This window comes from Odontesthes bonariensis, chromosome 1, assembly GCF_027942865.1.
Source record: "Odontesthes bonariensis isolate fOdoBon6 chromosome 1, fOdoBon6.hap1, whole genome shotgun sequence".
Classification (NCBI taxonomy): Eukaryota; Metazoa; Chordata; class Actinopteri; order Atheriniformes; family Atherinopsidae; genus Odontesthes; species Odontesthes bonariensis.
Window position 1 is genome coordinate 14,108,720 of NC_134506.1, and position 13,868 is coordinate 14,122,587.

Here is a 13,868-nt window from a genome sequence, read left to right on the forward strand (position 1 = left end):
TCAGTTCCCGGCCTGTGTCCAAGAAGCGCTCTTCCACGCCTTGTCCCTCTGAATCCACAGCCATCGTGACGCTTTCTCAGCGGCCTCTGTAGCAGAGCGGATGGCTTTCCTCTTACGTGCCCCTGTGATGCCTAGGAGACTGTAGGCCCTGCAGAGTGACTTCCCTGCAAAGCCCCTTCCCCCGACCTCAATGTGCAGGCACCTTGCTCTCCACCCCCTGTTGCGGCAGTCCTCCACCAGCTCAGCGTATTTCTCTCTCTTCCTCCCACTGGCTTCCTCCATCCTCTCCTCCCAGGGCACCGTCAGCTCCAGCATGATGACCTGCTTGGAGGACTCTGATTGCAGCACAATGTCTGGTCTCAGGCGTGTCTCTATGATGTTCTCAGGGAACTTGAGCTGTTTTCCCAAATCCACCCTCAGCTGCCAGTCCCTTGCTGTTCCCAGAATTCCTGCTTGGGCCTTTGGCTGGGGAGGAGGCTTTTCCCCAGCCTTCACGAATGGTATCCTGAGCCTCAGTGGTTGTAAGTGCTTGCTGTGGTCAATGGCACAGTGGATGGACTCAGCAACTGCCTTCAGCACCTGGTCGTGGCGCCAACGATAGCGCCCATCTCCAAGTGCCTTAGGACAGCTGCTGAGGATGTGCTCCAGTGTTCCTCTTCCCTGGCACAAGGTACATGATGGAGCTTCTACCTTACCCCAAAGGAAGAGGTTTGACGGGCTGGGCAGGACGTCGTAAATAGACTGGATGAGGAATTTTATGCGGAGTGGTTCTGCCTTCCACAACTCCGACCATGAGATTTTCCTGTCCATGGCTTCCTCCCATCTGGTCCATGCGCCCTGCTGCTTCAGCCCCACCCACTGGCTTGCACGCTGATCTTCGACTCCAGCACGCACCTCGAGTTGGACCCGGTCCCGCCTTTCCTTGCCCCTGAGCCTGCTAAGGTGGGTTGTTGGTATGGTTCCCAGTCCCGCCCGGCCAATAGCCACGGATCCCACAAGCTCTTTGTGGAACAGCCGAGCTTCTGCCTGGTTCACTGCCTCCTGCGCCCTCCACTTTCTGCCTGTCCTCACCTCAATCGCAGCTTGAGCAACCTTTGGGTCCTTCGATTCCCTGAATTGGAGAACCTCCCTTGCCCTGGCTACCATGAACTCCTCTGCAAGGCCTTTGATTGGTAAGGTCAGCTTGTTGTTGTTGCCGTAGAGGGCGATGCTGCTGAGACTCCGAGGGAGCCCCAGCCAGCGTCGGAGGTGGCTGCTGACCCTCCGCTCAAACCCTTCCACGGTGGACATGGGGAATTCGTAAACCAGCAATGGCCACAGTATCCTGGGCAGGATGCCATGCTGGTACACCCATGCCTTGAACTTCCCCGGGAGACCAGATTTGTCTACCGCAGTTAGCCAGCCGTCCAGTTGTTCATTGGTAGCCCTGATGGAAGCTGTATCTTTCAGGGAGCAGTCGAAGATCTTCCCCAGGCTTTTCACAGGCTTCTCCGGGACTGATGGGATCTGAGAGCCTCCTAGGAAGAAGCTGAACCGGTCGGTCACTTTCCCTCCCTTTAGGACTAGAGACCTGGATTTCTCCGGCTTGAAGCGCATGCGGGCCCAGGTGGTAAGCTTCTCCAAGCCCTGGAGGATCCATCTGCATCCTGGTACTGACGTTGTTGTTACTGTCAGATCGTCCATAAATGCTCTGATGGGGGGCTGACGGATCCCGGACTTGGTTATGGGCCCTCTGCACTCCGGCTCGGCAGACTTGACCAGCATGTTCATGGCCAAGGCAAAGAGAATCACTGAAATGGTACATCCAGTGATTATCCCTTTCTCTAGCCGGTGGCGCTCTGATGTAACTGCGCCAGAAGAGAATCTCAGGTAAAAGCTGTTATAATAGTCCATGATTAAGGCCTTGATTTTACAAGGGACATGGTGCCTCTCCAATGCCACCTCCACCAGCTTATGGGGTATAGAGCCGTATGCATTAGCTAGGTCCAGCCAAAGCACAGATAGGTTCCCTTTCCCCTCTCGGGCCTCTCTTATCAGCTGTGTCACCACTCCACTGTGCTCCAGGCACCCCGGTACCCCTGGGATCCCACCCTTTTGTACTGAAGTGTCGATGTACTGATTCCAAAGTAGGTAGTCTGACAGCCGGTGGGAAAGGATACTGAAAAATATCTTCCCCTCGACATTGAGCAGCGAGATGGTCCTAAACTGCTCTATGGTAGTAGAACTCTCTTCCTTCGGAACCCACACTCCTTCTGCAGATCTCCATTGGTGGCCGACAGTCCCTCTCCTCCAGATTGCCTTTAGGATTTTCCACAGACGGCTCAGGAGCTTGGGGCACCTCTTGTACACCAGGTAGGGTACTCCATTGGGTCCAGGTGCTGAGTTGTTCCTTGCAGCCTTGACCACAGACTGAATTTCTTTCCAGGTGGGGGCTTTGGTGTTGAGCTCACAGGCTGGCTCCGGTGGCTTGATCAGGTCTCTGCATTCACCTAGGTCCTCCTCCCTCACTGCATCGCTGTGTGTTTCGTGGAGGTATGAGTCTACCTCCTCTTTTGCGCAGGTTAGATGGCCACTGCGCTTCTGGCCTAGCAGTTGTTTGGTGAACCCAAAGGGGTTAGCTAGGAATGCAACGCGTCTTTTAGCCCTTTCCTTCGCCCGTTTCCTATGCCACTCTGCTCTTCTGAGGGTTAGCAACTTCTTCCTCAGGACACAGCGAATTTCTGCTAGTCCCGGCTTCAGGTCCTCACTTGCCCTTTTGAACTGGCTCTTCAGGTCCCTGAGTTCCCGTCGCAGCTGTGAGATCTTCTCTGCCCTCCGGTTCTTGGAGTAAGGGTTTGCTGCAGCACGCTTCTCAACTATTCCAAACCTTTCAGTGGCGATGCTGATGACCATGGTGGCCATTACTTGGAGTTTCCTGTCTGCCCCTCCTCTCATTGTGGCTTCCAGGATACCATCCAAATCGTCATCAAGCTTCTGCCACTCACTCGCTTTACTGGCAGGAGGCCACTTGACCCGCTTTTGGTGTTGTGGAATGTCTGGAGCTAGGGCTTCCCGAGCAAGGAGGTTCTGGGCGCTGTGGGTTGACTCCTGGCTCGGATCCTCCTGCGTCTCACCAAGGTCCTCTGGAGTCTGTAGGGGCCTGTGGGGCTCGACCCCCACTGGCTCCTCCTGCGGCTCGCAGAGGCTGTTCCTTGTGCGCTGCTCTGGTTGCTCTCTCACCAAACATCCCATCTTGGTCTGGTGGATCTTCAAACCCCGCGGGTTTTTGCAGCTCTTGCCGCATATGCACGTTGTATTCGTTGTCGGTTGTCCGTTTGCATGGGTCGTTGCCTGGTTGTCCGTCCGGTTGGGGTGCTCATTCTCCCCCCCTCTCGGGCTCCCCTGGGGGTATGTTCCTTTAAGACGTTTCGTAGCTGAGTAGGGTTTCTTCCTCTCGGAAGATGCAGGGCGGGTTGCTGGCCCTTCCTGCCCCAGTTGCCGTCTTTCCGTGCTGTCCGCTGTCTCTCCAAGCCGTCACCACTCTATTCATGGTCGTCAACCAGTCTCTTCCTGGACGTCACTGGCTTTGCCAGAGTGATACGGTTATTCAATTATGTCACATATCACACCCTCCAATCTTCTCTTGTTTGATGTCTTCCTCAAATGTCCCATATGAAGGCTCTGTGTTGCAAATCCAACAAAACCTAAGAAAGAACTTTCAGAAAGCAATACAACATTTAAAAAAAAAACAAAAAAAAACGCAAGTGATATTCAGAATAAATATTTTGTCAAATGTTTTGTTGTTGAGACATTATTATTTCTGAGAAGTGTTTTTGTTGTTGCATTTTCTTTTTTTTTTTGTTATTTTTGAAAAGCTGTGTTTGCTGGACACAGGATTTGGTTTTCTAAAAATGACCCGTAACACTTTTATGTATTTGTTGTGTTTTTCTGTACAGTTTTCTGTTACATTCTGAAATAATGTCTTATGTACTATTTCGGGAAATGTCCTGTGTCATTGCTGTAAATTTTGTTTAGAAGATCAGAGCTCATGTTGTCTTTTCTATTAAAATGATAAGAGCCATTAAAAATCCTTTAAATGCATCGTGAAATCAGTTTGGCAAACAGTTATTCTAACAACATACACTATGTGCTGGGGATTTAAGATCTGATGGGAGATCTTTTGAGACATAAAATGAGACATAAAAATGGCCCTGATGCAACAAGTATGCTCATTGTCATTGTACCATCTTGTTAATTTCTGATTAACTTTGTATTCTTTAGTTTAGTGCAATAAGTCATTTTAAAAATGATATTTCACTAAATCAGAGTAGCACACCTGATTCATAGATCGAATTCCAAACCCATTTTCTAGCGGCCTGGGCGAGTATCAGAATCATAAACCTAAACCTTGGGATCGTCATAAAACTGAGTCTGACTTGGGTGAGGGCCAAGGCTGTGTGACATGATATTTGTGCATTTGTTTACTTTCACAGCATTGTAGCTTGTTTAGGCCTCCATTGGGGGGAACAGCATCCAAGAAAACGTGGAAGGAAACGGGATGAAAACAAAGGAAAAGGAAGGGAACCCAGTGAGATGGAGACTGTCCGTCACTGATCTTGGTGTGGCGCCACTGCTACAACTAATGCCTATTGTCACTCACCGAGAACCTTGTATTTATTTATCTAATGACAGAACAAATAACCAAACAAAACAGAGGGGGGAATTGATGTGTTATCGCATTTAACCCAGTCACTGATCCTCACTGAGGATGACTTGTATTAAAAAGCTGGCGTCTAAGTAGGTGCATCACATTATTGGATCAGACTGTAAGCTGCAGAGCTGTTGATGCTTTTTATGCATTTATGAGAGATTACAATGTGGAAATGACGGGAAGTGAGAAAATAGAGGTTAATGGGGAGTGAAATGCATCAACAGTCGCTAGTGGGATTCAAATAAGGAAGTTGTGGCTTGTTGGCGGCTAAAAACAGGGCCACCATGACGCCCCTGCTGCACCATTTTTAGAGTCTTGCCATCACAGAATTGCAACTCAGTCAGAGTATACTGATGAGTTCATTTCATATAAGTTAACAACCAAGCTTGAAAACTGTGGAGACTAAAATGTTTTAATAAAAACATAGACTGTGAAATAGTCTTATAAATGAAAAATGTAATCAGGTAAACTAATAGTGACATAATTTATGTATGTTTTAATTATACATACGCCTGCCTCATGTCATATAAAATTTCGTTCTTTTTTTTCTTCTTTTTTTACAATGCCCTTCATTTATTCTTGAATATTCTGGTTTTCCATATTTCTACCTTTTTTCCAGACTTTTATGCTGCATCATATCACCTTGTTTTCACTCTGAATTTTCCACAGAATAACTGCTTCGTGCTCTTTTGAAGCTTTGCACTCTTTGATTTTGAGGCCTGATGACTGTCTGCCTTAGTTTTGCAGTTATCTTAAATTAAATGTGCTTCAGGTTGTTCCACTTTTTGACTGAAAATGGAGATACAACGAAGCAACTGTGGCTGTAGATCAAAGGAAGAAAGTGCTGCCATATGAGGACTGAACTGGGCTGTGTAGGACTGTTTGAACCCATATTATTATTGATCTTGTTATTCCATTTTCTTAAATTTGTCTTAAATTGATTTACATTGCAACTGACAACCCCTACACTGTTTACATTTGAGTCGTCCTGTTCTCACCCTGTTGGTCACTTGTAAGCCACTTTGGATTGCATTAGCCTCCACATAAGGAAACACATGCGTATTCTGGTCTTCAAATGATTTGAAATATGTGTATCCACAGATGAAATACTCTATATTTCTCAAAATCATGTAAGTTTTCAGTTGAAGTATGAGATCAAAGCTTCATGGTTATCTTTAGCTGGCAAATATATAATGTACACAAAAGGATTTGATTTGATTAATTCAAATTCCTAACCTTGAGGGTGAGGATTTGGAAGACTACAGCGAGTAATAAAACAACATAATGAGGCCGATGACCAAAACAAACCTTGAGATCCTCAGGATGTTTCAGTCATTTTGTCGAGGAATTTTCCTGCAGTGTCCGGGTTGAAAAAAGAGGTTATCTTTGCTGTAAATATGTCTCAATTGTGGCGCTACGGTTTTATTCTTTTTCCCTGATTTACTGATTTATTTACTGGGTCACATGGCATGCATCTCATCATTAGACTTCTGGGACATCCCGTTGGCTTTGCATGACAGGTCTGTTGTACAGTTCTTATCTTATCCTGTTTCTTTGTAAAAGCTTGTTGTTTCTTCCTCTTTTTCTGGAGAATCTTTAATTAGACATGACTAAATCAAACTCCTGCTTTTTACACTTCCAGGTTTAGGACATGCATCAAAGTATTATCAACTAACAACCAAACATATCATCCAAATGATTACACCAAAACTACATGCCAGGCGAAGGCAAGCAGACTGTCGCACTCCAATTCTCTGCATTGTTCTTTCTGCTCACACTTGCCACCACGTTACCAACATACAACTTAACTGCCAACAGTTTGGTGGACCATTCAAGTGTGTTGTGCTACTAGAGGCTCAGCCTTGTGCCAATAGACAAGCGTTGCAGGCCCACTTTTTTTTTTTTAACCTTTTACCTTTGGCCTCAGCTGCAGTTAGTGACATCTAATCAAACAATCTATCAAAGCTGAAGGCTTCACAAGGTTTCAAGCCGCATTTCTCCATTTGTGTGAAGACGCCGTCAGAAATGGACTTTGACTTTGGAGAGGTCTTTTTTTTAAGATCTGCTGAGTAGCTTTCTGTGTCAAGTTAACTTCACAGTAAGTGAGAGCATTAAGATCTGTGTTTTACAGCATTTTCCTTCCATCATTAGTTTACTGTATTGATGAGTATCAACACTAATTTAGCAATCTCAATTTTGCATGGAACCCCACGTGCATTGTAGTTTGACTGTAAGGTGCTGTTTACACATACCCGGGTATTTTGATAAACGCATATTTTCTAACCTTCGTTTGCAAAAATAACTAGGTGCCCCGTTTTTTTTTAAAAAACACGTCTACATTGATCAGCATAAAAACGCTGTCAAGAGCTGTTAAATTACGCCAAGCCTGACGGTGGCAGTGTCCCAAACGTATTATGTGAGGTACTGTACAGTTCTTCACACAGCAGTAATTTCCAGGCATGTTCTTGCAATTCCGGACTGTTTAAACTTACTGATTTAAAAACACACGCGTACACTGTAAACGAACGGAGAGAATGGCGTTTTCACGCTAGCATCCTGCCAACATGGCGGATAGGGGCGGGGCTCTGTACTACAACTCCTCATTCTCAATTGCCCAAAACTCAGTTTTTGTCTCTTTCAACCAGTTTATACACAAACGCTAAACAGAGTTTTTTAAAAATCTCCACTTTTGCCGGAGTTTTTTTATCCCTCGTTTTCGGAGGAAAAAACTTCGTTTGTGTATAAACGAAAGGCACAAACAAAGGGAAAGGTCTTCGTTTATCAAAATACCCGGGTATGTGTAAACAGCACCTAAAAGTCCACAGCAGTATTATTGATCTACTGTGGCATGTTAAGGTTTAGTTTAAGCTTCCACTAAAATGAAGAGCCGAGGCACAAAAGGATGCCCTGATTTCCAAAAAGTATATTGTTAAAGTAACACTTTGGAGAATTTGGCAGATTCTTTTGCTCTTTTTGCTCTCCATTCAATGATGGGACGTAACACCTCTTGTCAAACAAATCTACGTGTAAGCCCTGCACATGTACAGCCCTACACATTCATTTTTTGTCATGTTGAAGAGGCCAAAAAGATGCCACCAAAAGCCTACAAACACGTAAAAAAATGATGTGGTGCAGGGCTGGAGACCAAAGTTGGGAACTGTGGTAACTCAGCCCCCAGGCACTCGAGGGTAGTTTCAGGACAGGGAATGTGCATAAAAAAGGTCAGAGAAATACATAATTCTATTTTCAATCCATTAAAGATTAAAAATAACAGCAAAGGAAAAAGGCCTGAAGACAAAGTTTGGGCATCCTGTTAGTTAGTTCATTGTATCACATCTTATATTCTGTGTTTCTTTATTTTTAAGTGAGGTTCTGTACACTACTCGTAAGAGTTGAGATAGACAGATAAACTAGAAAATAATTCCTACTGATAGGCTTTTAATTCATGGTTTCAGTTGGTTATTTATAAGTTTGCTTAAAAAAAGAATAGGATAAAAAAGATTAAAAATAATAAAACAAACAAAGTTAAAACCCAACAGGATAAGTGTGAGGGTCATGGTATAAGCTCCATTTTGGATTTTCAAGAGTGTATATGGTAAATGGACTTAATTTAATATAGCACTTAGTCTAGTTGACCCCTAAAAGCGCATTATTTACAGTCCAAGCCACATTAACTTATTCACACACACAAACACACACACACACACACACACTTCTCAGTGTCCACAGTGTTACAGGATACACAATGCTTTTATTATCACATACGTTCATAAACCGATGAACACATCGGAGGCAATGTGGGCTTTGGAGTCTTGCTCAGTGACACTTTGACATTTGGTCCAAGGGCGCTGGGAATCAAACCAATGGATGGACTGTACCAGAATTTAATGCAGTTTAACTTAATGTATTTTTCCCACTACCAGGGAAACGTTTCTCCTGCCACTTATTGAAAAGGCCCCAGCCGGGATTTGAACCAGAAACCCCCTTGCTGTGCTAACCACCACACCACCGTGCAGCCTTTACACAGTAAACAATGAGCCACAACTCCAGAGTCTGGTGAAATGTTCCTAAAGGTCTTCTGCAGTCAGTCAATTTGCCTTTCAAGCAATACCACAAGCAGTTTTCTTTTAAAGTTTAGTCACTCCTCCAGACCTCAACTTTACTTCCGTCATATTTCCTAACTGTGCTATGAACTCAAAAAACCTTTACGTTTCTACTCTTCTGCTTTGTGGGGACAAATCATTTTAATTTTCAAATAATTTGGCAGCTGCGAGGATGGTCCCATTGCTGTTAATTGATGGAACAAGGGTAAAGGAGCCGATAGAATCATTTTTATCCTTTATGCTCACATAATCAATTCTACTTCCGTGTAACTGCTTATGCTGCAACTATTCCTGAATGAAAGACCTCCAGCACGGCGTTTGCTGACAAAAGAGGCCGGGACATGCTGGACTTCGTGAGGGCTGATGAGATCCACAAACGTTGATAAATTTTCCTCCATTAGGATGTCTGACTCATAAGGTAGGACAAAAGATTTCTACTAATTTTTGCCTACTACAACAGATTTAAGTTGAGACTTTATAAACAAGATCCGGGTTAAGTCTGGGACTTTAATTTAAAAATAAAGACTGGTACTAAATAAATAACTCTGTGCGCATGTTAAAAGAAAAGATTAAGAATGGGCAACTGGAGTTGTTGGAGTTGTGGAGGAGACGCAAAAAGAATGTTTTGTGGAAATCGAGATAACATAAAGTACTTGGGGAATAAAATGGGAAAACAAGTACGGGTTTTCAGGAAGGTTAGTAAAAAGTGAGTGTGAGAAATTAGTAAAAGACAGAAGAAAAGCCAGAAATTAAACCTAAGAAAAGACAAATTAGTGGTCTTTTAGAAGCAAAAAAACTGGTTGACAGAGGCAAAGAAAAGATGAGAAGGAATAAGAAAAGGCAGAGAAGATAAAAAAGACGGAGACACATACAGAAGTGATGACTCTGACTGACAGAGAAGATGACAATGTAACAGGTAGGAGACATGGACACGGACCGAGTCCTGACCCTCCACTTGGACCTATGCCGAACCCCCCAACTTACCCAGATCTAGATCAAACGGCACCAATCTACCTTGACTTAAGACAATTAGCACAGACAGGTCCAACACCTCCTCCAGAACCGACAGCAGTTCAAAATGCAGAGAGTAAAGTGTGGCATGGTGTGTTACTAGTATGCATGGCAGTAGAGTTAAGCCAAGGGGCAGAGACTATAAAACAGGGAGGGGAGTTCATTTGGGTCCCTCTTCTTGACTTGACACTACCTGAGAGTAGTGTTTGAGCAGCCTTTGTCTGTTGATTTGAGACTTGTTTGGTGAGGATCACAAAACTTGGAGTGTTTGCTTAAGAAAAACAGCCAAGATATAAGGTATCCTTAAGCAGGAGAAGTTATTTTATCATTTTGCATATCTTGGATGGTTAACATTGTGCTTGACACAGCTTTCAGTCACCTGCATGTCTCTGATTGGGAGAAAGGGGGGGCTGTGCTCCAGACTACCAGATTTACTTATTGTTTTTACCTAAACTTGTTCAGACAGTGTTTTATTTAATGTTAACATTCATTTTTGTTGTTATTTTACCAGTATAGCATTGGAGGTGCTAACCACTGTTTATCCCACTTTTAGTTTTTGGAGTGTTCTTTGCATAACAAATTTCTTTCTTTGTCTGAGACATTTGGCTTTACGAAGGAAGCTGATTAATTGGGAGAGTAGTGTTTCTGCATGTGTTTTGCTGTGTTGTGAATTACTATTATTTATGGTGTTTTCTGTTTTATGTATGGTGCTAGTTTAGCCTGCTATTAATTCTCTACCACATTCTCCATAGTAACGCACCCGCATTTACACTGCCAATTTAACCTTTTTAAAGCCTTTTATTTTATTGTAAATAAAATGTATATTTTTTTTAGTATAGTGGTCCCTTGTTCCAGTTTATTCTGGGTTTTCGAGGTTTAATATCACTCGGTCACAAAAGGAAGCAAAACATTTAAGGTCAGGAAGTACAGGCAGTAGTTTTGGGACAAAACACACGATAGACCACAGCACAGGACGTTTGACTAGCGTTTTAGAGCATTATAAATGTGCTGAAAATCACTTTAATCACAAGAAAAAGATGCAAAAAGGCACAAGTCTTTATGTTAACAGATGAGGAGGGAGATTGTGTATTTCCAAGCAGAGCATGGCAGGGGACGTGGCCGGAGGAGAGGAGAGGAGGCAAATCTCAAGATGACAGAAACTCTTGCTACGTTTGTGGTAAGCAGGGACACTGGGCTCCTGACTGCAGAAAAAGAAAGGATGGACCTCGGGGAGGAGGAGAAGGCTGCAACGACTGGACTGCGTGACTTAAAAAAAAAGGTCAGACAAAATTTAAACCACATACAGAATACAGATTAAAGCAGTTCTTTGTTTATGTCTTTGTTTCTACATATTTTTCATGCCAACATGAATTGGGCCTGACATGGAGGAGAAAAGGTTAGACATACATTTATGTATTATTTAGAAAAAGATCAACAGAAAATTGGAAACTTGGCCTGAGGAAAATAACCATTAGAAGCTTTTTTTCTTTAAATCCACAACATGTGATGAAATAACAGAAACAAAATTCACACTAACGGTGACTAAAGTTGAGTAACTTATAGCTGTGGATGTTGTTGCTTTGAAAACATAAGTGGAAGGGTGTTGTGCACTGATCCTATTGAAGGCATATGGGACTGCCCAGATTACAAGGAAAGGGTGAGCTGAGGCTTCTCTGCTAGGGTCATAGTGATTAAGCTTTAAAGGGATAGTTCGCCTCTTTTGACATGAAGCTGTATGGCATCCCATACTAGCAATATTATTTATGAACATTTTCTTACCTCCAGCTGCGTACTGTGAGCCGAGTTCCAGCCTCGTTTTGGCGTTGATGAAGGTAGTCCGGCTAGTTGGCTGGGGCCACAAAAATAAAGTGATTTGCTTCTCAAAACAATATGCGTTCAGAAGAGTAATACATTTGCATCACAAAATGTTCATAAATAATATTGCTAGTATATTCAGCTCTCAGGTGCACGCAGTACATGTTGCGACTTTCACCTGGCAGTCACTTTAACTTCGCGTTATGAGATTCTCTGGGCCCATAACCTGTTAGCAGAGTAACTTATCTAACACAGCACACATACGTGGCACATAACACGAGTCAAGCTTCTTTGCATTTTGAGTGAGTGAGAGACCCGCACCCACGGGCTCACCTATTTTATTAATTACACACAGCGTATACGACACACCTGCGGACAATTCCCCTATCAGGGTCACGTGATTCATACCACCAAAACAAACACAAAACGGGGCATAAAATTAAACCAAAATAGAACAAAACTACATCATGTTTCTTGTTAAACCAAATGAAATGAGAGCACATCTTAACAGATGTCATACAGCTGTCAAAAGCATGTCAAAAGAGGCAAACTATCCCTTTAAGCAATCTCAACCCGGCATTAGACCCACAAGCATAGGTCTAATGCCATTTGAGATGATGTATGAAAGACCTTATGTCATTCCACAACTGAGACCACTCACCAGGAGTGATGAACCAGCTGAAGAAACTCTGGCTGATTACATGACAAAAATGTTAACTAACAAAAGTGTCCAGTTTGCTCAGTCAATTCCAACACAAGAACTCAAGTAGCCCACATCTGTGGTGGATCCCAGAGATTGGGTCCCTAGGTGGGAAGGTCCATATCAAGTTCTTCTCACCACCCCAACTGCTGTGAAAATTGCTAATCTGTCACACTGCAAAAAGACAAATCAACTTCAGCAAAGCTTCAGTCAGGTGAGCTGCAAATACTGAGAACCTGCCACCTCAGTAGTGTAAGTCTGAATCCTGAGGAAGTGACATCAATAGGAACACTTCCTGACGAGGGGGGTTATAGGCAAAAGGCACACGCAGTCGCAGGACTCAGTGAAGCAACCGACGACACTGTGAGGAAATGGAGGGGGAGGAGGCTAGCAGAAACCTGATTAAGGTTTGCTAAATTACTTGGATGGAGCAAGAGGCCGACCCTGGCACCCATTTAAGCAGCCTGGCATGTGATGCCTTAGCGGCACAATGTGTTGTCTGACAGTTTTAACTATTCTTGCTGTTTTCCCTCTGTTATGGTTTGAGCTACAGAAATGAAAGCCTCCACCAGCAGCAACCACATCCAAGAGGCACACGCAAGCGACACCAACTTAACATCACCTGTTTCATCAGATGGAGCAGGTGAAGCACACCATAGAAAAAAGCGGGTCAGCAAATCCCAACCCAATAAGAAAGACAAGGTAACAGTGAAGTTGAGTGAGGGAGAGAGCACTACCTTCCTCATTGGCTACACCCTAGGGTGTGATAACTCTGGTAGAGACGCAGGTACAGGTACATGTGCACATCTTTGTGAGCTGCTGTCCAAGAAGTGCTATTGAAAATCCATCTGTAGTCAATACTATCAATGTAACGACTAATAACCAATCCATCCCACCTCCACCACCATCTAAGGCCATAGTAACCTACCTGAAAAGCTCTGACCTTAAATCTGTGGTAGCCATTGAAATTGCTTATTGCTGATAACAATACATGGCTGGATTGGCTCATTTTCACAGCTCAAAAATTTTGACCAAAACAAGATTGTCTAGCTTATGCTGCAGCTTGGCCATGTTTGGGCACAATTCCATTCCCACTGGATCTATGTACTGATCCCAACATGTGCACAGTGCGGTGGCAATGGGCTGTACGTGGGAGAGCTGATATGGTTTAATGTCACTATCATTCCTGGTGATGACACATATCTCACTCGGGATGCTTGGGTTACCAATCACACTGTTGCCCGCACTGACATTTGGTGGTTCTGTGGAGGAAAGACACTGAGACCTATCCTACCTGCTAATTGGAGGGGAATATTTTTCCTAATTCAGTTCATTATGCCTTTGTATGTGTTACCACTTAATGACGGTCCACAAGCTCCCAGTGCCATGTTTAGGCTCCATCAGACTAGAGCAAAGTGCTCTGCCCCACACAGTTTGTTTCATGATCGCGTATACATAGACTCTATTGGAGTACCATAAGGACTCCCTGATGAATTCAAAGCCTGCAATCAAGTAACAGCTGGGTTTCAATAATGTCTGTTCTGGTGGG

At 43.9% G+C, this 13,868-nt stretch overlaps 1 protein-coding gene across 1 annotated transcript; it reads right to left on the minus strand.

The window, feature by feature from the left end:
• LOC142383395 (uncharacterized) lies at positions 1-3,529 on the minus strand. The gene is made up of 2 exons (XM_075469183.1): positions 3,479-3,529; positions 1-3,381 (listed from the first exon to the last, which is right to left on the minus strand). The coding sequence occupies exons 1-2, from the start codon at positions 3,527-3,529 to the stop codon at positions 1-3; spliced, it is 3,432 nt and encodes a 1,143-aa protein (XP_075325298.1).
• Between the last annotated feature and the right edge of the window lie 10,339 nt (positions 3,530-13,868).

Coding starts and splice junctions, on each gene's coding strand:
- LOC142383395 (XM_075469183.1), bottom strand. CDS start 3,529: ATGAATAGAGTGGTGACGGCTTGGAGAGACAGCGGACAGCACGGAAAG. Junction 3,382..3,478: donor GCGGACAGCACGGAAAGACG/GCAACTGGGGCA, acceptor ACATACCCCCAG/GGGAGCCCGAGAGGGGGGGA.